The sequence below is a fragment of the Sorex araneus genome, chromosome 2 (genome assembly GCF_027595985.1).
Source record: "Sorex araneus isolate mSorAra2 chromosome 2, mSorAra2.pri, whole genome shotgun sequence".
In the NCBI taxonomy this organism is placed as follows: domain Eukaryota; kingdom Metazoa; phylum Chordata; class Mammalia; order Eulipotyphla; family Soricidae; genus Sorex; species Sorex araneus.
This window is the reverse complement of record NC_073303.1, coordinates 208574402-208598375: the sequence shown is the minus strand read 5'-3', so window position 1 is coordinate 208598375 and position 23974 is coordinate 208574402. Positions and strand designations below refer to the sequence as shown.

The window sequence follows — 23974 nt, the reverse complement described above, 5'->3', positions numbered from 1 at the left end:
TTATAAACTTACAAACTTTTGTGTGTGCATTTCAGTCATGAAGTGATCGTTTAATCATCCCTCCACCTGGGCCCATTCTCCTCCACAAATGGTCCCAGTGTCCCTCCCACCACCCCCACGCCATCCCCCACCACCTCACCCCGCTTCTGCTGCAGGGCATTCCCTTTTGTTCTCTCTCCTTTTGGGTTATTAACTTACATTTTAAAAGAACAATAATACCCTTTGTTGGAGTGTACTGTAGGATTCTTTTTAATTTTACTGAAGAGGAGAAGATTATAAAATTGCAGGCATCTTTTCAGTGTGCGATGGGAAGGAAAGGCTCATGTAAAGGCACATGTAAAGGCTGGTTTCCTGTTTCCTTCAGGGACCTGCACCCCCAGCTGAGGGAGCAGCTGAAAGAGCTCAGGAGGCATCTCGTGGAGAGCACGAATGAAATGGCACCTTTAAAGGTCTGGCAGCTGCAAGGTAATAAAAATATCAGTAACTATCTCTTTTGTCTCTGGGTTGACCACAACTGGTTTACTGATGGAGGATATGCGTCTGAGGAGACTGGGGCTCTCCAGAGGGAGAGGAAGGCCCCAGGGAAAAAGACCTGTGCCCTCGGGGACGATGCACGGCCCTGACATGGGCTGCGAGGGAAGGAGGGGTCCATGCCAGAGCTGGGGTTGGGGCTGAGGGTGGAGGGGCCCTTCCTGGGCCATTCCTCTCTCTGTGCAGAGCTCCCAGACAGGGTTCCGGTGCCCAGAGCCCACTCTGGGTTGGTTCTGGGCCTGAGGGTTTGGTGCTGATGGGCCACAAGTTGTTTGGGGGACACCAAGGTCACCCGGGGGTTCTCAGGGCCCCTGGGGCCACACCTGGAGGTGCTTGTGGGGACTGTGTGGTGTCAGGCCTCCGGTTCTCTGCATATATGCTTTTAATGAAAATTTTCACAATCTAGACTCAGCATGACACAGCAGGTAGGGCGTTCGCCTTGCACGCGGCCGACCTGGGTTCGATCCCCGGCATCCCATATGGTCCCCCAAGCACCGCCAGGAGTAATTCCTGAGTGCAAAGCCAGGAGTAACCCCTGAGCATCGCTGGGTGTGACCCAAAAAGCAAAAAAATAAAAATAAAAATAGACTCAGCATGAATTGCAGTAAACGGATCTTTAGCTGTGTTACTAATAGAAAAGTAAGCGGTACCATCAAGGGAAACATAGATCTTAATTCCTCTACACTTGTCACCAATTTTATCTCCAGAAATAACATCACAGTATGTTCCAGCAGGAAGACCAGTTTGCAAAGTCAGAGACAAAGGCCTGCAGAATAAAATATTAAATTAACCTGCAGTACACAGAATTAAAAACAAGATTAGAGGCTGCCTCTGAAACAGCTTAACTTTGTGCTTTGTTGAAATGAGGGTCTTAGTACAAAAAAAAAAAAATAGCTCAGAAGGGCTATAGTTTCTGCTTCACGTGCTGAAGTCCACATCCCTGGTCCCACATGGCCTTTCCATGGACATTAGCGTATAGCCCTTAGCCTCTGAACATCACTGGGGGATGTCTATGATGACTCAGTTTTATGGTGTGGTATTACAATGTACAATTTGAATTTAATTGTGTTTATTTACATGATTCTGAGGATGTTAAGAATTTTAAAGGTAGAATGACATGGTAAATTAGAAAAGAAAGCAATCCATTTTCTAATGTTTAATAGTAGTCACTGTATCACTGTCGACCCATTGTTCAGAATCTTTAGGGCGGCTCACTTTGGCCCCTTGTCCTCTTACTATGTGTCTCTTTGTGGCAGTGGTGTAGCCAGAGACTCATCTCAGTGGGAGGGTGGAGCAGTGAGAAGGGCTCCGGAGCCGAGGTGTTAGTTTAGGGGTGACACGGCACAGGTCAGGTGTGGAGCTGCAGGGCCCCACCTGGAGGGCGGGCAGCTCTGCTGCTGCTATATATTCACCTCGTGAAACGAGAACCACGACATCACAGTGTAAGTGCTATAAATGGTGCATTCTAAAGTCATTTTTTTTTCTCTTTGGGTCACACCCAGCGATGCTCAGGGGTTACTCTTGGCTCTGCACTCAGGAATTACTCCTGGCAGTGCTTGGGGGACTGACGGGATGCTGGGAATTGAACCCGGGTTGGCCGCATGCAAGGCAAACGCCCTACCCGCTCTGCTATCGCTCCAGCCCCTGCATTCTGAAGTCTTGTCACACACCGAAGTTACTGTGTGATGTCAATGTGCTTTCCCATTTATTTCCCGTGCAGAACACTAATGCACTTTGGAATATATTTGGATCTTTCAGACTTAAGTTTCCAGACCGCCGCCCGGATCTTGGCTGCCCCTGTTGAGTTAGCGTTGGTGGTCATGAAGGATCTTAGTCAGAACTTCCCAACGAAAGCCAGGTAAACTTTGTGACAAATGCTTTCTTGTCTTCATCCTGAACTGAAGAATGCATCCATTAAAATATCACCATGCTTAGAAAATCAGTGTTTCCTTTGTATGTTTCCTTAAAGCTGAGACTTGTTGAAACTCGTTGTTACTGTTTTTGGCATATCAGATACGCACGGGTAGTTTGCCAGGCTCTCTGAGAGGGGCGGAGGAATCGAACTTTGGTCGGCTGCGTGCAAGGCAAACGCCCTACCGCGTGCTATCGCTCCTTAAAGCATCAGCTACTGCAGGGCTCTGTGAGTGTGGGTGCAAGGACGAGCCTAGGCCGTGCTCTCTGCACCTCCATTTGCTATTTCCGTGGCACTTGCAAATAAGAAACGCCGTGGCGGGCCCTTTCCTGAGCAGCAGGGCAGAGATGGGGGTGCCCGCCTGCCAGTCCTGAAAGCTGCAGCACAGTGCAGTGGGTGGCAGGTGTCTAGGGTCTGGCTTGGACCATGTTTTCTTCCTGGAAACTTCCATATGTATCATCTTATTTAGTCTGATTGCAGGGAAATGAGCCTTAGAGACGGACTTGTGTCGAGTGACGATGTAATATTTTGCCTGCGTCTTTCCTGATCCTGCTTTTAACTGAGTTAAAAAAAAAAAAACCCACACATAATTTAGGGCAAGTTGTTTGGCATATAAGTTGGTTGCTGATCTTTTTCTCTGAATGAAGCGTTTCAACTTCTGAGGAGTGATATTTTGTGGATAAATTTGTTGATTGATTAGTCTTGAAAAATAGCTCTTTGGACTTAGAACTCGCCTCGCTCTAAGTAATACAGACTCGCCTGGTTTGGCCTGGGAGATACTGCCTCACCTCAGGGTTGCTGGGAGAGCCCAGTGGGCAGCAGTGAGAGGCACCTACGTAGGCCCATCACTCTGCTGTCATTTATTCACTGTTACTCTTTAGCCCGTGAGCGGTCACGAGCATAAACAGGACTAGAGTTATGTGAATCTTAAGATGATGGGAGTCATATACTTGCTTTCAAATGCCAGAGCTACTTTGCCTTGGGTTTGAATCTTGTACTGTTGAAAAAAAAAATGCACATCTGAGAGGAGAAATATATTGATAAGTTGTGAAGTTTGAGTTCTCTTCTATTCATTTTTTAACTTCTCAAGCGATGTGTTGTTTCATACGTAAGTATGGGAAATTGAAGACGTTTGTATGACATGTGAAACCAGTTTCATACTTCTGTTTCCTCAGAGCAATAACCAAAACAGCCGTGAGTTCGGAACTTCGAACCGAAGTAGAAGAGAATCAGAAGGTACTGACCGGGGGACGGTGGCCGTTCTGTTCTGTGCTGTCTTCAGTGGGGCTTTCTGGGTTACTTACATCTTATTAGAAATAGTGGTATTTTATTAACGTGATATTTATGCACATTTTTAATCAAAGTCTGAGTATAATTCAAAGCATCCAAAGGTGCCACAAGTTTGTTTAACAAAGCCCTTAGTTTCTTACTCTCCCAGCATGCCCCCTTTCTAGAAGCATCTGCTTTTAAGTCCTAGCTGAAGGGTTGGAGACAATTGTCAAAAGAATCTGATTTTTTTTTCCTTTTCTTCTTTTGGTGTTTGGGTGTTCGGACCACTCTCCCTGTCTGTGCTCAGGGCCATTCATGGTGTTGCCTCAGGGCACTCTGTGCTGGGACTGAATCCTGGCCTCCGGCACCTCTCGGCTTGTGGATCTTTCTTTCTGGCTCAGTCTCTCCCCTCCCTCCCTCCTTCCCTCCCTCCTTCCCTCCCTCCCTCCCTCCCTCCCTCCCTCCCTCCCTCCCTCCCTCCCTTCTTCCCTTCCTTCCTTCCTTCCTTCCTTCCTTCTTCCTTCTTTCCTTCCTTCCTTCCTCCTTCCCTCCCTTCCTCCCTTCCTCCCTTCCTCCCTTCCTCCCTTCCTCCCTTCCTCTCTCTCTCTCTTTCTATCTTTCTGTTTTGTTTTTTGGCCACATTTAGCAGTGTTCAGGGCTTACTCCTGGCTCCGCTCAGAGATTGTCGTGGTAGTCACCTGCATGTAAATACGTAAATCATTTCTCTCCTGGGGGGAAAATTTATTCTTAAAACCGATGCAAATTTCCACTTCTCCTTACACCCTGCTTGCTCCTTGGCAGGGAAGAAGGAAAAGCTGCGACTTCCTTATTGCACGGTTTCCCGGTTTTCTCATATGATACCAGACCCTTAAGTTCATTTTCCGTTTTTGGGCTGCCCGTGGTGTGCTCAGGGACTATTCCTGGCCCAGAGCTCTGGCATCACTCAGCTGGCAGTGCTCAGGGGATTAGCTGGTTCTGGGAATTGAACCCGGGCCCCCCTGCCTGTGAGCCTGTGTCCAGCTGCAGTCTTCTTAGTTCTCTGACTGCTGTCCCTGGCCTCTTCCTCCCAGCCCGGGGGAGTGAGGGGCCACGTTCTCCCCCTCCTGCCCAGTGGTTGCTTGTGCTATGGGGTAGCCGAGTGACCAGACTTCTCTAGAATAGCGGCATCAGAGCTGGGTCTGGGAGGTTGGGACTGGCTTGAGGGCTCCGGTGGTTTAGTCAGGCCCCACGGTGGTCTCCCAGGGAACAGGGCTGAGGGGACCCCAAGGAGGATCCTTCTTAATGAGCCCAGCGTCCCTCGGTGCGCTCGGGATGGTTTATAGGGTTTGTGGTGCTCGACCTCCACGGGGCAGACCACGTGACAGTCCCGAGAGTGGGTGAGAGTCCTGTCTCACCGTGCCGAGTCACACACTGTTCCTGGCTTCCTGGACTTCTCTCAGTATCGGATACTGTCAGCTCCTTGGTGGCCGCGTCAGGGCAGGGAGAGGGACAGTTCCTTTCACGGTGTCACCGTCAGCACTCGGGGGACTTAGCATTACTGCCTGCGGGCAACCCCCCCCCCACCACAGTGCCGTAGTGTGGGTCACTGGGAGGGGGGTGGGGACAGGTGGATCTCGCCTCCTCAGCCACCTCCTGCTGCTGTAGCTCGGAGGGATCTGTGGGTGGCCCCCGAGGGAGTCTCATTCCGGCCCGAGGGCGTCCGTCCTCCTTTAAGAAGCGGCTCTCAGCGTTTGTACGCATGTGTGTGAACTCTCCTTGCTCCTTCCTGTTCTTTTCACTCTTCCAGTATTTCAAGGGGACGTTAGGACTGCAGCCCGGGGATTCGGCACTGTTCATCAACGGGCTTCATATTGACCTGGACACACAGGACGTATTCAGGTATGACTATAGTTCTCTTAGTCTTGGGGCTTTTTGTGGGAGGGGGTTGGGCCTCACCTGTACTCAAGGCCAAACCTTGCTGATGGTGCTCAAGGGACTGTTTGGTGCTGGGTCCCCAGTACCACTGTTGTCTCGTTGCTCATCGATTTTGCTCGAGCGGGCACCAGTAACGTCTCCATTATGAGACTTGTCACTGTTTTTGGCATATCGAATAGGCCATGGGTAGCTTGCCAGGCTCTGCCGCATGGGCGGGATACTCTCGGGAGCTTTCCGGGCTCTCCGAGAGGGACGGAGGAATCAAACCCGGGTCGGCCTCGTGCAAGGCAAACGCCCTACCCGCTGTGCTATCGTCCCAGTCCCCAGTATGCAACATATATGGTCCAGCTCGCTCTTTCTCTCTCAGGTCCGGAGAATACCTTTTGTCCTTTCAGTAGTTTTTAAAAATTAAAAAATGTAATTTAGTTTAATATTGTGTGTGTGTGTGTGTGTGTGTGTGTGTGTGTGTGTGTTTGGGGGGGGTGGTCGGCCACACTCTGTGGTGCTCAGGCTGAGTCCTGTCATGTTCATTTGAATGGGCACTGCAGGCCCTGGGCATTTAACACGCAAAGGTTTTGTGTGCCTTCTGCTCTAGAGTCAGTTTTCTGCTTAATCATCTAAATGGAAAAGAGCAGATTCCTTTACTTCTGGAAAGAACGTGAAATAGTTTGTTCAGAATGCTTCCCCTGGTTTCCCAGAAGGTGGTTTGTTTCAGATATTATAATACCTGCCTTTGAAAAAAAAAAAGTGGCCCTGTTAAAGATAGACTCTCAGAAGGCAAGAATTGAGATCCCAGAGATTAACCCCTGGGTTGATGGACAGAGCAGCCGAGCGGGGGAAGTGGAGCAGAGAAAGAAGAAAGAAGACAGAGAGCCCCTTAGCGAGTAGTGCTGGCCGGCAGAGCTGGAGGCCGTATGCCCCAAATGAGACTGAGTCTGCACTTCACAGAAGTTAATTCTAAGTGCATGAAAGGCCTCACAGTTGAACTGGAATTCACAAAATACAGTGAGGAAATATAGGCAGAAATCTAGGCTGTGGACCTCAGAGGTATCTTCAGTGATTTGACTCTGTTGGTCAAGATCACAGGGAACAGATGGTACTAGATCAAATTAAAAAGGCTTTGTCTGTCAGAAGAAATGGGGACTGAATTATAAGTGCTTCCTACTGAGTGGGAGGAGCTCTTTTACACTGTACATAAAATAACGGCTGATATAGACACAGCACTCACCATGCTCTGGTAATCCCGAAGAAGACATACAGATGCAATGAAAAAGTGTTTGTAGTCATTTACTGTTAGGGAACTGCAAATCAAGATGGCACTGAGATTTCTCCCACCAGTGAAATGGCACGTCCTGTAGCCTGGTAGCAGCTGGTGATTAGGCACGGTGAGACAGGGCTCTCATCCCCTCTTGGCGGGAACGTCGCTTGGTTCTGCCCCTGTGGAAAACAGTTTGGAGCTTCCATGTGATCCAGTGATCCACTTTCCGGCATCTGTCCCCCCAGACGAAAGACCACTTATTTGAAAACACACCTTTGCTCATTGTAGCATTTAGTGCAATAGCCAGATTATGGAAGTAACCCAAGTGCCCAATAACAGGTGAACGTATGAAGAAGCTGTGATAGACACCCCCCTACACACACACACACACACACACACACACACACACACACACACACACACACAGAGGAATACTATCTTGCTGTAAGAAAAGATGAACTCTTGTGCAACTTGCATGAATCTGGATTGCATCATATAAAATAATTGTAAGTTAGAGTAAGAAAGACAAATAATGGATGATCTCACTTATCTTTGGTCTTTAGAGACACAAACAGTGGGAATAGACCAAATCACGTGACGACAGACTCTGGCCTTGGATTACCAAGCAGTGTAGGAAGCGTGGGGAAGTACAAGGTGGACCATAGGGGAAGTCGGGGCAGTGGAGGTTCCTGGACACTGGGGTGGTGGTCGTGGGGGGCAGTACCTTTGTGTAGCAAGAATGTTAGCCAACATCCAAACACCATGTTAGCTAAAATCAAAAAACTGTGCAAAGAAAGAATGTGATCCAGTAGTCAACTCGTGATTTGTGTTCATGAATTGAAGTGGGCTAGTGTCATTGGCGTGGATGTGGAATTCCTGCCTTAGCCTTAGAATTAACATGGACATGGTTGATCCTATGGCTTCAGTATAGCAAAACCAAAGACTTACTGATCCTTCAGAAGAAGCAGTTTCCATAGTAGGATCTTTTTCACCTTGTTTACCAAGTGAAGCTTTTATCTTCATATACCGCGTTACAGAGCCTGTGGGAAGTTAGCAAAGCATTCTTCAGAGACACCCATTCAGTCCTGGGCTTGGGGCGTCGATCAGGAAGTGGAGCATGTGTGGCTGTGGGCTCTGGCTCAGAGTTGTGTTCCCAAGCGTCATGTGTTCTCATGACCCTGGTGACACGACCTGAGCACCAGTGGGAATGGCACTTAAAAGTAAAGAAAAGGAAAGGGGGTAGGAGCAATCGTCCAGTGGGCAGGTACTTGCCTTACGTGCGGCTGACCTGAATTTGATCCCTGGCACCCCGTACGGTTCCCTGTGCGCTGCCAGAAGTGACTCCTGAGTGCAGAGCCAGAAGTAACCCCTAAGCATTGCTGGGTGTGGCCCCCAAACAAAACAAAGATCGCCCTGTTTATTGATTTTTAGTTAAAAAAAATAAACATTTAAAATGTTTCAGTGTGTTACAGAGAACTTGCTCATTAACAGCCATTTTAGGTAATAGAGAACTAAAGATTTTCACCCATCTTTTTCTCCTTTGTTTTCTGCCTCTCCCAGAAAAACGAAAGGAGTGTGAGACCCTTTTCTGTGGCATCTGTATCCGTGTGGGTACACTGGTGCTCATATTATATTCAACATATAAACTCTTTTTCTAGTGCCTTTAAACAGATTCATTTTGAAATAAATTTAGGACTCATGTACAGTTGTAAGAGATTAGATGAATTGACAGATGAAGGGATTTTTTTGTTTGTTTGTTTTTGGCCATACCCGGCCTTCTCGGGGATCCTTCCTGGCGAGGCTTGGGAGACCATGTGCAGTGCCGGGGATTGCACTGGGCTGGCCCGTGCAAGGCGAGTGCCCTGCCCACTGCACTACCACTCCGGCTTCTGTATGTCTCTGCTGAGTGATGATTTCCGTACATAATGCAACTGGCAAAAATGAAAACAAGCTAGTCCTACTTACTTTGTCCTACGTATTTTGATGAAATAACGGGAATAACTACCGTTTTTTTATTTTTCAACTAGCTCGGTAGGCACTTTCCAGTCTAAACGGTGTCCTTAGTGTTTCTGCCTCTCTGCTCTTTGCTCCCGCCCCCCGCAGTCTGTTCGACGTGCTGAGGAACGAAGCCCGCGTGATGGAAGGGCTGCACAGGCTGGGGATAGAAGGCGCCGCTCTGCATAACGTCTTGAAGCTGAACATCCAGCCGTCCGAGGCCGACTATGCAGTGGATATCAGGTGCCCTGCAATCTCAGTAGGTATCTCCTCAGTGTTCACTGGGCCTCGGGCCAGGTATCTTATCGTTCTTTTCTTTTGTCTTTATGAGAGGCAAAGAATTTATTTAGGTAGATTCCTGGAACTGGAGTACTGCATGGCTGGGCAGTAACGAAGTCTTCATCTCTATGAGATCACCTTCTCTGAGTGATCACAGACCTGTTCCTGGACACGAGTGTTCCTGTTGCTCTCTCTTGTAGCCTGTTCTTAGATACTGAGACCAGTTTTTAGTTTTAGGAGGTGAAATCACTCCCCCCCCTTTTTTTTTTGACTTTTTGGGTCACACCCATTGATGCACAGGGGTTACTCCTGGCTCTGCACTCAGGAATTACTCCTGGCGGTGCTCGGGGGACCATATGGGATGCTGGGAATCGAACTCAAGTTGGCCGCGTGCAAGGCAAACGCCCTACCCGCTGTGCTATCGTTCCAGCCTCAAGGACATGAAATTTTGTTGTGGCTAAAGTTTGTATTATATTGGTGACAATACATGTCCTCTCTTAATTCAGCATTTAGATTTTCCCTGCAATTTTTTTTTTTTCAGGGAAGCAGGGCACATCCCGTGGTGCTCAGGGTTTATTCCTGGCTCTGTGCTCAGGATCACTCCTGGTGGGGCTTGGGGGGACGTTGGGGGGTCGAACTTGGGTCTGCTGCATGCAGAGCAAGTGGGTTACCCGCTCTACTGTTTCCCTACCCTGTAAATTTATTATTCACATTTTTCAACTCATTTCCATTTTTCATATGTTGTTGGGCTCTTTGATATATTAAATTTCATACATCTTCTGGGGCTGGAGCGATAGCACAGTGGGGAGGGCGTTTACCTTGCACATGGCTGACCCGGGTAAGATTCCCAGCATCCCATATGGTCCCCGAGCACCGCCAGGAGTAATTCCTGAGTGCATGAGCCAGGAGTAAGCCCTGTGCATTGCTGGGTGTGACCACAAAACAAAAAAAAAACAAAATAAAACAAAAAATTTCATACATCTTCTTGCCATTCTTTGACTTTGTAGGTTGTGAACATCTGACATTTTATGGCTGTGTTTTAGTCATTCATTTTCAACTTGATTTGTGTAAAACAGTCTTATGAGTTTATTTTTTTTATTTTATAAAGAAGTTCACAATATTTAATTACATTTACTATTCAGACACCAATCCCACCATCATTACATCTTCCCATCACTAAATATTGAGTGTTTCCATCCTGAACCCCAATCCCTGCCCCAAAGCAGAACCGAAATAATTTATTTTTTTTTGTTATGAAAAACCACTGAAGATGCTACAAAAAAGTTTCCTTAGAGAAAAGAGCGTGAAGATTGTTGTATTTCACCCAGGGCTCATTAATCCTTTCTACAAAAGATCACTTTAACATGTTGTTAAAGGTTGAGCCTTGTGTGCTTATATATATATAGATAGATAGATATATCTGTGGAAAAAAAATTTCCCTCTAAGATTGGTTGCCTCCTACTTTAGATTCCATCGAATGTGGAGTCTGGGTGGTGTGAGGTATGAGTTGTCATGTGGCCGCAAATGAGACTGCGTGGTCCAGAAATACGTTCACTTCTGGATGAGGCGTGTCCCGAGTGTGTGGAGAGCAGCCGTGAGCATGGCAGCGGTTGAGTTCCGGAGGTTTCCAGCTGCCAGGGCTGGGTCCCTGGGGTGGGGCGGGCTCTCCCCTGTCCCCACCCGGGCGCCCTGAATGAAGCACACTTGTGTGGGGTCCAGCAGAGATGGCGTGTGTTGTGTTACGCTCCCTTCTGAGAGAGAAGGACATTCGACTCTGGATCGTGGCCGATGATGAAGTTATCTGGCCGGGTTTCTTCCTAAAACAATGTCTTATTACTGAAATTACTGAAATATTGATGTTGACTAAAATTATATTCTGCACTTTTTTTTCCCCTAGTGGATCAACAACCTGGAAGTGGATAGCAGGTATAATTCGTGGCCCTCTAGTCTCCAAGAACTGCTTCGACCGACCTTCCCTGGAGTCATCCGGCAGATCAGGAAAAACTTGCATAACATGGTAAGTAGAAGTCCTTACAGTGTAGATGGGAGTCGTCTCTCTTGCTTTTCCTCTACCTCCTGTCGGCGTTTCTAGAATGTTCACTCTTTGCTAACTCCTTTTTCTTTTACCACTGCCACCACTAAATTCACTTTTTCCCTGGTTTCATATTCCAACCGACAGCGCCCTGGCTGGCTCTGTGGATCTGTGGGAGCCACGGCCGCAGGGCAGCTTCTGTGGGTTTTTAGAGGAGACCGTCTGCTCTGTGACCGAGCCTTAGTCTGTGGTGTTTCCACCTGAAGACTGCTTTCCCTTTTACGCACAGAATGAGTACGTTTCCAGTTTTTGTTTTTAAGATCCCGATTTCTAAAATTCAGTATTTCAATTTATCCCCTGAAGTAAATCTATTGGTTCTTTTTTTTTTTTTTTTTTTTTGCTTTTTTTTGGGGGGTCACACCCGGCGATGCACAGGGGTTACTCCTGGCTCTGCACTCAGGAATTACTCCTGGCCATGCTCAGGGATGCTGGGATTCGAACCCGGGTCGGCCGCGTGCAAGGCAAAAGCCCTACCCGCTGTGCTATCGCTCCAGCCCCTAAATCTGTTGGTTCTTATTTGTCATTCTTTATTGATGAATGACGATGTGTTTTTCCTATTGAGGCTGTTGATAGAGGAATCGTATTTCAGTTCATCCTCCCTACCTCCCGTCTATAGAGATAGAGCTTGTAAAGAGATAGGGGAGGGGGTTATTGCCAAGATCAGCTTCCTTGAACTGTACTGTAGCACTGTCATCCCATTGCTCATTGATATACTCGAGCGGGCACCAGTAATGTCTCCATTCTGAGACTTGTTACTGTTTTTGGCATATCGAATATGCCACGGGGAGCTTGCCAGGCTCTGCCGTGTGGGCGGGATACTCTCAGTAGCTTGTTGGGCTCTCCAAGAGGGATGGAGGAAATCGTGCAAACGCCCTCCCTGCTGTGCTTTCACTCCAGTCTAGTTCCCTTACATGAACTAGTAAGGGAAATTATCCCTACAATTTTCTTCGACCTTGAAACCCTCTTTTTCCTGCCTCACCAGAATTTCAAACTTTATCTCTTACCATATGTCTGATTTTTATTAAATTATCTGTGGTGTTTGTGTGTGTATAAGTACATCTTAAATTCTTAAATCATAATAGTTATTGTTATGGTTTAAAAATTACATTCTGAATGAGGACTTCATGTCGGTGCTTTAGAAATGAATCCACAGCAAAGGTCCTTCCTGTTTCTCCCGTGGTCTCATTGGCAGAGCCCTGGCCCTGCTGGGTGTGGGGCCCGAGAGGGGTCAACCTACTGAAGAGTGGGGAGTACAGAGCCCACGGGCTCCGTTCTCTGCACGCACAGGGAGGCTGACGCTGCTCCTGGACTCGGCCTTGGTGTGGCCCAGTAGAGGCAGGAAGGGCTGCGTCAGAACAGACTGACGGAGTTCCCACGGACCCGTGGCGTTGAAGAGTGTCGCTCACCTCTCTTCCCTCTCCCCTCCAGGTGTTCATTGTTGACCCTACGCACGAGTCCACAGCGGAACTAATCAACACTGCCGAGATGTTCCTCAGTAACCACATACCGCTCAGGTAACCGCTGGCATCGATTTGATGATGCATCGAATTGAGCTCATTTATTTGTTTTCTCGCTTCATTTGAACACCTTGGATTCCAAAGCTGTTCATGATGCTTATTACAGGTGTTCAGTATTCTCGCACCGATCCAGCCACTGTGTCACTTTTTCCCAACCTCTCCTTCAGTCTGTCTCCGTAGCAGGACCGTAGTCATGTATTTTAAGGGCTGGAGTGATAGCACAGCGGGTAGGGCGTTTGCCAGCTGTCCGCTGGCCTCTGTGACCTGCTCGGCCGTGTGGGCTGCTGTTTCCCCGTGTGCTTGCAGTCAGGAGAGTGTGGCCCTCCCCTGGGCTCTCGGATGCGGTGCTCTGAGCTCGTGACCCAGCCCCCCTGAGAGTGTTCAGAGCCGCCTCATCTTTATTTCTGTTGGAAATTCCCATGAATTTCCACAGACAAATGACAGATGTCACCGAGCAGTTTCTTTTTAATATGTTTGCCAACTCTGGCCTGATGGAGCGTCTGTTAGATATTTTGTCCTTTTACAACACTATTTTGTTTTTGTCGCTAAGCTTTCAAGAGCTGTCATCATTTGGGACAGCAGCCCTTTATCAGATAGGGTTTTTTTTTTTTTTTTGCTTTTGCTTTTTGGGTCACACCCGGTGATGCTCAGGGGTTACTCCTGGCTCTGCACTCAGGAATTACTCATGGCGGTGCTCAAGGGACCATATGGGATGCTGGGAATCGAACCCGGATCGGCCGCATACAAGGCAAACGCCCTCCCCACTGTGCTATTGCTCCAGCCCCAGTAGATTCGTTACTCTTAAAGTGAATATCTAGCACCGTTTGTTAAAAATGGTCCATGGTCAATTAGTACATGGGCTTTTTTTGGTCTAATATGGAAACCATTGGCTTCTGTATTGGCCACTGAAAAGATTGTTCTTTTTTGTGTGCTCGTCTGTAGATGTGTAAAGGCATGTGGTTTCTTTTTTCTTTTTCTTATTAAAAGGCTTATTTGGGGGGGCCACATCTGGTGGTTACTAGGGCTTATTCCTTGCTTTGCTCAGGACTCACTCTTGCTAGAGGTTGGGGACCTTATATGGTGCCAGCGATTGAACCTGGGTCTGCTGCCTGCAAGGCAAGGACCTACCTGCTGTACTGTCACTCTGGCCCTAAGGGGCTTGAGCGATAGCACAGCGGGTAGGGCATTTGCCTTGCACTCGGCCAACCCGGGTTCGATTCCCAGCATCCCATATGGTCCCCCGAGCACCTCCAGGGGTAATTCCTGAGTGCAGAGCCAGGAGTGACCCCTGTGCATGCTGGGTGTGGCCCAAAAAGAAAAAAAAATTTTTTTTTTAAATACTGAAAATCTTAACCTTAGTTGCAACTTTTTGTTGAAGGATACTAGCTTGTTTGCTTTTGTTTTGGGGCCACACCCGGCAGTGCACGAGCCTACTCCTGGCTCTGCCAGGCAGGGCTCAGGGGACCATGTGGTACCAGGTCTCAAACCCAGGCCTTCTGTGTGTGCACATAGTGCAAATTCTGCCCTTTGAGCGCTCTCTCTTCACACTGGGCAAGAGTCTTTTTACTCAAGATTCTCATATTTATTCTATCTCAAGATTTTTTTCTTTCTATAATTTGCATATTGTGAATTTTTTATGGGCTGGAGCGATAGCACAGCAGGTAGGGCGTTTGCATGCAGCCGACCCGGGTTCGATTCCTCCGCCCCTCTCGGAGAACCCGGCAAGCTACCGAGAGTATCCCTCCTGCGTGGCAGAGCCTGGCAAGCCCCCTGTGGCGTATTCGATATGCCAAAAACAGGAACAAGAAGTCTCACAGTGGAGACGTTACTGGTGCCCACTCGAGCAAACCGATGAACAATGGGACGACAGTGACCATGATACAGTGAATTTTTCATTTCCCTTAATTAAAAAAAAAATCTCCAGGGGCTGGAGCGATAGCACAGTGGGTAGGGTGTTTGCCTTGCCCGCGGTCGACCCAGGTTCGAATCCCAGCATCCCATATGGTCCCCTGAGAACCGCCAGGGGTGATTCCTGAGTGCATGAGCCAGGAGTGACCCCTGTGCATCGCTGGGTGTGACCCAAAAAGCAAAAAAAAAAAAAAAAAATCTCCAAGAGCCCCCTTCTCATCTAACTTCATGTCGTAGCGCGGGAACATTGCTTAGTAGCCGAGCAGCCCGAGCCTCCGTGGGGAGCATTTTCTCATTCGGTCAGGCGCGAGCCCCAGCGGGGCGTGAGCGGTGCTTCTTGGGAGCTCGCTCCCCCCGGCTGCGAGTTCTGAGCAGGCGAGGGGGTGTGGTTCCCCTGGAGACCAGCCTCATCGTCTCCCCTTTGCTCCCTGCCGCCTCCCAGACTCGGCTTCATCTTCGTGGTCAATGACTCTGAAGACGCCGACGGGACTGAGGATGCCGGCGTGGCCGTCCTGAGAGCGTTTAACTACGTCGCCCAGGAGGTGGACGGGTACCACGCCTTCCAGGCTCTGACGCAGGTGCGTGCTCGCCCGCGACAGGGAGCACTTCGTACACGTCTGTCCCGCTCGAAGAACCTCGTGTGCTAAGAGGGGGTCTGTGTCGCTGTCCAGTGCGGAAGAGTATGAGGGATTCATCAGTGGGTCTGTCGCTCAGCTTAGGAATGGCCGTTCCTCATGCACTGCTGTGAGGTTGTGACTTGCTGAGGGTTCGAGTCTTCTCTGCTGCCTCCTGATGGCCTGAACCACTAGTTCACGCCTTCTGATAAGTGTCCCAGGGAGGGAACCAGACCTTCCCCGTGGAGAGCATTTTGGGGAAAATCCTTATTAAAGCCGTGGGCTTTCTCACTGTCCACCCGATGTCAGCCTGTTGGCTGCTACCTGTGGCTGTTTGGAGATTACTCAGAGGAGACGGACCTTCCAGGCAGCACGCAGGGGTCCGAGGCCGCTCCTGGTGATGCTCAGCTAGACTGGACAGTTCAGTACAAAGCTGCCTGGACCCGTAGCACCAGGGCCCCCTGGACCATGCCAGCAGCACCGAGAGGCATCCTTAGTTTGTTGGATTATTTAATTCGGGTGTTCCTATTAATTTTTTTTTTTTTTTACTTTGAGCCACACTTGGCAACGCTCAGCGGGTACTCCTGGCTGTCACCCAGAATCACTCTTGGCCGTGCACGGGGTGCCAGGGCTTGAAGCCGGGCTGGCGCTGTGTAAGGCAGACGCCCTCCCCGCCGTGCCATGGCCCCGGCCCGTGGATAGCTGTCCTTACGGACCCATCCTTCCCTGAAAGACACTGGTGTGCCCTGCTGTGTCCCTGGCCCCGCACTGACACCCAGACCCAACAGGCTGCTGGAGGCCCCAGATGGAGCAGACCCCGCATGCCCCAAAGCGGGTGCTACTTCGAGGGATGCAGAGCACAGCCCCAGCCCATCCTCAGTGCCGAGGGTGCTGGTGGCCCCTCCACAGTGATGTGCTCACACCGCAGCGGGGGCGGTGCTGGCCGTGGCACGGCCGGTGCTCGGGCACGGCCGGCACCTGTGGGTGGGGAGTGGTCTCTGCAGAGAAGACAGACCAGTCAGCTGATCAGCAGACGGAGGATGTGTCAGAGGCGGTGGTCCTGGACTGTTGTCGCAGCTGATCACAGACTTGTGGGGACGGCGGGGTGGGGCCGTGGGTGTCCGTGTGGCAGAGCGGAAGCTCGAGTCACTCGGCTGCAGGTGCAGAGACAGCTTTGGCAGAGGGTCGACCGAGGCGGTGGGGGACGGGTACGCGTGCTCCACACGCCTGAAGCTGGTGTGGCTCTTGCCTGACCCCTGACTTCCTACCGCAGCACCAGGCAGAGAGTGACCCCTGGCCACTGGGCGCCAGGGAGACAGCCAGGGGCCGCAGCTCGTATCTAGCAGGGGTGAGGCCCGAGCTCTCACCCACCCCCACCCCTTGCACCCTAGGGTTTGACCCGTTTTTGAAAAACTATGAATAGGACAAAGTGTCTGGGGTCTGGGTTTGTGAGCTGTGCTGAGGTCTCTGGGAGTGAGGAGGGGAAGGTGATGGGTGCCGAGTCCTGGGGCCTCTGTGGGGATAAGTTCTGAGCTGCTGAATAATAAATGTTTTAGTATTTTAGTGGTACCTGCTGTCAGACAAGCTTAACACCGAGCCATATTTCTAGACTGGAGAATCAACGTTTAGAACTCTTTTTTTTTTTCATGCTAACAAAACAGGCTTTATTGAAAGAAATTCAGAGAAGTGTGAGAAGAGAACATGGGCTTCTCCACGGCAGAAAGACTGAACTCCACTTTTTTTTTTTTGAGGGGGTGGGGGTTGAGGGTGTGGGGGTGTGGGGTGGGTGTGTCACACCCAGCGATGCACAGGGGTTACTCCTGGCTCTGCACTCAGGAATTACTCCTGGCAGTGCTCAGGGGACCTTATGGGGTGTTGGGAATCGAACCCGGGTCGGCCACATGCAAGGCAAATGCCCTACCTGCTGTGCTATGGCTCCAGCCCCTAAACTCCACTTCTGAAGACCTTATTCTGCTCCCCAAGGATAGCTCTGTATAGGAGGGATTCGGGTAGCACGAATTTGTTTTGTTACTTTTCGTTGTAGAAGCAAAAGTGTTTTTCACATGATAGTGAAATGTCAATTTCGAATCTCTGTCTCTCCCTCACCTAGTCCTGTTTCTCGAGTACCCAGTACTGAAGGCGCCTCGGAGCTTGTAGTCGTCCCGGTGCCTGTCAGGAGACCCTGTTGTCGTTTATGCCTGCTGCGCATTTATTTTGGTTCTGTGCGTAGTGCCTGGGGTCTCATCTTCGTGAAGCGAGTGTTGTTCCCTGGAGCTGCACTCCTGCTTCCCCGTCTCCTCTTGTCCTACAATTTTAGAGCTTCGTTCCCAGTAAGCGTCATGGACACACGTTACTATTCCAAGAATTATTTAGAAGTACCAAGGGACTGGAGAGGTTGTATGACCCTCCGAGCACTGCCGGGAGTGATCCCCAAACACCTCCAGGTGTGGTCAAAACCTGGCCCCTGCCCCCCAAGAAAGAGAATTCAGTAAATTATATTTTGAAAGCACAATATGTTTTTGCATTTGGGACTTCAGATGACTAAATTTACTCAGTTGTTTTAAGAGTATATCATATCGGGACTGGACCAATAGCACAGCGGGGAGGGCATTTGCCTTGCATGCGGCCGACCCGGGTTCGATTCCCAGCATCCCATGTGGTCCCCTGAGCACCGCCAGGGGTAATTCCTGAGTGCATGAACCAGGAGTAACCCCTGAGCATCGCCAGGTGTGACCCAGAAAGAAAGAAAGAAAAAAGAGTATGTCATATGTCATATCTAGTGTCAGAAGGTAGAAGGATTGGCAGAGTGTTGGGCTGAGCACAGGCCTTAAACGAGACAGTCCTGTTCGTCCCTCGGGTAGCTTTGGAGCATCAGGGCCTTGCCTTGAGCTGCTGGCCTGTGGACCCAGAGATCCCCTGCGCCTCTTGAGCACTGCTTGGGAGCCTTCCCCACAGGACAGGAGGGTCCAGGCGGAGAAGAAAGCCCCTAGCAGGCCCCTCTGGAATATTGGAGAAGAAGAATGCTGTTTTCTTTACGTTCAGGCACTGTGGCTGGAACCCGGATGGGAAGGCACACTTGGCTTTTCTTCCTTTTCTTCCTGCAGATCTATAACAAAGTGAGAACCGGGGAGAAGGTGAAGGTGGAGCACGTGGTCAGCGTCCTGGAGAGTAAATACCCGTATTCGGAAGCGAGCATTATCCTGGGCGTTAATTCTGCCTACGATCAGAACCGGAAGGTACACACTTCCTCTTCCTCGGAGTTTCTTTTTTAATTATTGTTATTTTAAAATTTTTTTCTTTCATTTTTATAAAGTTGTTCACAGTTATTACATACATTTAATATTCCAACACCAGTCCCACCACCATTACACCTACCCACCACCATATTTCGAATGTTTCCACCCCGACCTCCAAACCCTGCCCCCAAAGCAGGACCTAGATGCTTTCTCAGCGTTTCTTATTTGACTGTGGCACTGCGATTCTCTCAGTTTGGGGGTTATTGTGTTGAAAGGTGGGGTGGTAAAAACTTGTAAGTACCTGGCGTTTAAAAAAATGTAATCAGGTCGCTTGTGTGTGTGCAAAAATAGATATATTTAGATTTTTTAAAAGAAATCATTGGTCTTTGGTATGTTAACTGTCATACTGAAAAATAATGATTTTTTATGTTTTAGTGGTAGTGCTTTCTGTGGTACATGTTCTGAAAAAGTGTCAGAAGAATATGATGTATTCTTCCTTGGGAATGTTATGTAGTGTGATATGTGTCATCTGTTTAGTTCTTTTGGCTGAAGACGGACATATGTTAAGAAATTTCATAACAATGACAAATTATGGTTCTGAGGGAACACCTAAATTTTTTAAGATAGTTTTTCTTGTGAGATATTAAATACTATCAAGACCCTTTGCTGAAATAGAAGTGAAGTAGCTTGCTAATAATAAATGCTAAGGCAGGAACTCAAAATGCATTTATGAAACATTTTCATTTAAAATGATAAAAGTACACTTTTCAACTTTTTTAAATGAACAATTGAAACCTTCTTTTTTTTTGTTTAAGTTTTTTTTTTTTTTTTTTTGCTTTTATGGTCATACCTGGCGATGCACAGGGGTTACTCCTGGCTCTTCACTCAGGAATTACTCCTGGCGGTGCTCAGGGGACCATATGGGATGCTGGGAATCAAACCCGGGTTGGCCGAGTGCAAGGCAAACGCCCTACCCGCTGTGCTATCGCTCCAGCCCCCTGTTTTAAGTTTTCATCTGTCATTTCTTGTTGTTGTTTCTGGCTTGCATCCAGTGACGTGGCACTTGGTGGCTACCACTGGTTCAGTCCTTGGCTTGTTCCTGGGTGACCCCAAGGCCCTGTTACCAAAAAGTAGAAGCATAGGCCATGCCTGCCCCTTGGGTAGACTTATTTTTCAATAATTTGTGTTTCTCATCCTGTTCTCTCCTGGGCTGTAAGGTTTCTGCTGCAAAGTCCACTCCTAGCCTTCCAATTTATAGGCCCTGCGCTCACGATTTTCAGGACTCTGTGATTTTTGACAATTTTATGACACTTACACTTTTTCTTTTACAAAGATTAAGTTGATTAAAAAAAGACTTAAGGAAGTAGGGCTGGAGGGATGCTGGGTTTTTTTGTGGTGGAGAATGGGCACTGGTGACGGGATGGGTTCTCAAACTTTGTATGAGGGAAACATGAGCACAAAAATGTATAAATCTGTAACTGTACCCTCACAGTGATTCACTAATTAAAAAATAAATAAATTAATAAAAAAAGAAAAAAGACTAAGGAAGAAAGATTAAATTGATTAAGAAAGATTACATTGATTTTATTTGATGATCTAAAAACTTTCTGATCTTGGTATTCAAACCGCTTTTGACATGTGGGAAGTTGTAAACCATTCATTTGTACTCAAGGTTTTGTTTTGTTTTTTGGTTTCGTTCTTATTTGAGGCCTCAACTGGCCGTCTCAGACTTACCCCTCGTATTTTAATTAGGGGGTTGTTGCTCCTGGCTGTGCCTTGGAGTTGAGTGATGGTCGGTCACTGAGTCTCAGGCTCTTGGCGAGGAGGTTCCAAGTGCTCACTTCGCTCCGTTGGCTAATGATGTAGAGGAACCACCCCTGTGCCACAGTGGGGAATAAGGGTCTGGCACAGATCAATCTGCAGTTCGGTCCTTTGACGTTACCCCCAGGGACCTCATTCTTTGTGGAGAAGCAGATCAGTTGAACTCATTTCCTTTGAGCACTGCTTTCCCACCAACCTCATTTTTTTCCCTGTAGGTGGAATTTCTTTGCTAGTGGTTTGGGTCCATCCAGACTGAGAATGAAGGTAAATATTTTATCTCAGGCTATTCACCCAGGAGCACTCCTAGTTCGTGCTGGTCTACCGTTGTGCCCTAATGTGGCTGCTAGCCACACGTAGGTTTTTACACAGAAATTTACTATTAGCAGTTCCTTTATAGCCTCCTGTGGCTAAGCAGTGGCTGCAGTGGACAGCCCAGATAGAATATTTCTGTTATTGCAGGAATCTTGCTCTTTGGTTTGGTGACATCATCTGCTTAAAAGCAGCCCCGCTCCCACCGTCAGGCCATTTCCCAGTTTGTAAGGTGGTGACTCTAAAACTTGGTAACTCAGTGTCATACTCAGCTGGTAGGATAAGAGCTTGACTTTTTTTTTAAAATCGAAATCTCCCTAGGCATTTCTTGGTGGTCCTGTTTCTGGTTTCCTTTTTTTTTTATCTTCTTTTCCTTTTTGTTAAATTTTGTTTTGCTTTTTCCCGTTTGTGCGGCAGATGTATAAGAAAAGTGTCCTGTGTTTCATTTGTCTCACCGGTCGTGTGTTCCCTCGTGTCGCAGGAGGGAAGAGTCTACTCCGAGCAGACAGGGGTCGGGCCCCTGCCCGTCGTTTTGTTTAACGGGATGCCCCTTGAGAAGGAGCAGCTGGACCCCGATGAGCTGGAGACAGTGACCATGCACAAGATCCTGGAGACGACCGCCTTCTTCCAGAGGGCAGTGTACCTGGTGAGTGGGCGCTGGCAGGTGTGCCGACTCCTGGCAGGCTCAGCTGCTGCAGAAACACGCACAGATCTTCCTGAGCTTTGTCTGTGAGGGAGCGGACTTCCTGGGATTTCACCTAAGCCAAGACAGCCATTCAGGGGGCTGGAGTGATAGCATAGCGGGTAGGGCGTTTGTCTTGCATGTGGCCGGCCCGGATTCAATCCCCGGCATCCCATATGGTCCCCCAAGCACCGCCAGGAGTGATTCCTGCGTGCAGAGCCAGGAGTAACCCCTGAGCATCGCTGGGTGTGATCAAAAGAAGCAGCAAAAAAAAAAAAGGAAACAAAAAGTGCCCTTGTCCATGTCAACAACATGAGGTTGGTGTTCTTGGTGTCCACTCTCGTTGATGACTATCACACATACGCATGTGGTGCTGTGACTCTTGCATGAACACACGCAGTTCACCTTCAGCTCCGTGCATGGCCTCCCGGAGGGCACAGAGCCCAGCCTGCGCCTCAGTCAGAGCACTCGGGGAGGAGGAAACCTGGCGTGTGGGGCCCGGTGCCTTCCTGCACACGTGGCCGGGCCGGAGGGAGCAGTCCCGCGAGCACTCTTGGTCACCGGGCTGCCATCAGGGAGCACCCTGAGAAAACCCACGGGACAGAACAGCCACTGGCTTGGGGCAGCTGCATCCTGGGCAGCACAGGACACCGGGCAGCTGTGGGCTGTGGACGGCCACCCTGGGTGGGAGCAGGGGGTGGTGGGGATGGACGAGAAGACGCATAGCGGGTACTGCAGAGGGTGGTGCTGGACACACGTGATCAGTGCAGTTAAGGACCAAGTCAGGCCCCATCAGCTGCCAGACACCTGTGGCTGACCACCAGGCCAGCCGGGCCGGCTAGAGCTGTGAACTGCAACAGCTGCAGGACACGCGTGACCGCCAGTGTCCCACTGTCATCAGTGCACGCACACAGAGCCAGGACCCCAGTTTGACTACACAGACGAGCAACAGTACAGCAGGGAGGGCATTTGCCTTGCACACGGCCTACCTGGGTTCAATCCCCGGCATCCCACGTGGCTCCCTGAGTGCACAGCCAAGAGTGACCTCTGAGCTTCGCCGAGTGTGAGCCCGCTGCCCCCCCTAAAAAAAAATTAATTCCTTAGGGCATAAGAAGTTTTTATTGATCAACTTTAATTCCCTTTCCTCTCCCCCATTCTTCCATCTTTTTTTTTTTTTTCTCTCCTCGTAACAGGGAGAATTTTCTCATGATCAAGATGTGGTGGAGTATATCATGAATCAACCAAATGTTGTTCCACGCATTAATTCAAGAATTTTGACAGCTGAGCGAGAGTACCTGGATTTAACAGCGACCAGTAAGGAGCACTTTAAAATCAAACATGGCCCTTTATGATTTCTGCTTTAAAAATCTTTGCATTTGTTGGATTGTAATTTCTGAAGATAGTCTTAGACCTGTGACAGTTCTGTGCTTAAACTCCTTGCATCTTGAGTTCATAATGCGAGCTGCTCAATTCCCAAGAGTTTGCTTTAAAACGATAGAAAATCCTCGCAGATAAATCTTCATAAAATTTGAAGACTATTTAGTGCTCCTTAAATACTAGCCAAGCAACATTATATGGAAAAAAAATTTGTATTGTTTTACCCATAGTCTTAAAGAACTTAAGCAGCTGTCTTCATTTCTGGAGCTCAGAAATGATGTCACTAGGCTGGAGAGTACAGTGGGCAGGGCACTTGCCTTGAATGCAGCCAACCTGGATTCCATCCCTGGTGTCACTTATGGTCCCCTGAGGATGTTCTCCTCAGTAGCCACGCTGTTTAAAGATGGGTGTCATCTCAGTTCACGTGATGTCACCCAGACTGCCACCCATCTTAAAACCAACCATTATGACCTGAGCTTGGCCCCGTCCAGCTGTGGTTCCAAGAAACTGAGGCAGCCTGGCCCCGGGACCCTGTTTGTGACTCAGCATTGCAATTTCCCCCCCGGCTAACACCCCCAAGAGGTTTTCTTCACCTCCTCTTATCTCACCACGAGCATGCAGAGACCTCCTGACTGTAGTTACCCAGCCTCACGCAGGGAGTGGCTCCTGGGAAGGCAACTCAGTAGTGAGTGAAAACATTAGCCCGGAAGAGCTCTATGACCTCTCCGATAAGGACTTTAGAGAGGAAGTGTTGGGGGTGCTTATGGGGCTCGGAGGAATAATGGAACAGACCCCCAGTTAAGCACAAGAGGATATTCGAGCAGGACTGAGGAAACTACAAACAAAAATGGCAGAACTCAGCAGGTAAAATGAAAAACTCACTGGAAGGCCTCGGTAGCAAGCGGGGTGACGGCTGCTGAAGACAGAATCAGTGAGCCCCAACATAAGGTTGCAGAAAACCTCCAGATCACAACAGAAGATGGGAAGAAAGACCCAGAATGAACAAACAGCTGACAGGGGAACTTTGGGTCCCAGAGGGGCAGGAGGAAAACCCCGATGGAGAAGCAACAGTCAAAGCCATCATTTCCGAGAACTTCCTCGAGTGAGAGAGTGCATGCACCCAGATTGAAGAGGCCTGGACAGTGCCAGCTAAAACAAATCCAAATAAAAATACTCCAAGACACATCCTAATAAGAATGATAAAAACCACAGATAGAAATAGAATACTGAAGGTATCAAAGAAGGAAATTACATGCAAAG

The 23974-nt window shown here is 48.9% G+C and overlaps 1 protein-coding gene across 3 annotated transcripts in view; it reads left to right on the top strand.

Annotated features, from left to right (window-relative positions):
• The window catches only part of UGGT1 (UDP-glucose glycoprotein glucosyltransferase 1), an 88616-nt gene that overhangs the window by 23385 nt on the left and 41257 nt on the right, over positions 1 to 23974 (top strand). For all 3 annotated transcript variants that reach the window (XM_055125536.1, XM_055125537.1, XM_055125535.1), the window contains 11 exons: positions 365 to 465; positions 2290 to 2389; positions 3619 to 3679; positions 5499 to 5590; positions 8988 to 9138; positions 11056 to 11175; positions 12679 to 12764; positions 15118 to 15253; positions 18394 to 18525; positions 21137 to 21301; positions 22531 to 22651. In XM_055125536.1, coding sequence (XP_054981511.1) covers positions 365 to 465; positions 2290 to 2389; positions 3619 to 3679; positions 5499 to 5590; positions 8988 to 9138; positions 11056 to 11175; positions 12679 to 12764; positions 15118 to 15253; positions 18394 to 18525; positions 21137 to 21301; positions 22531 to 22651 — 1265 coding nt within the window. The remainder of the gene's footprint in view (positions 1 to 364; positions 466 to 2289; positions 2390 to 3618; positions 3680 to 5498; positions 5591 to 8987; positions 9139 to 11055; positions 11176 to 12678; positions 12765 to 15117; positions 15254 to 18393; positions 18526 to 21136; positions 21302 to 22530; positions 22652 to 23974) is intronic.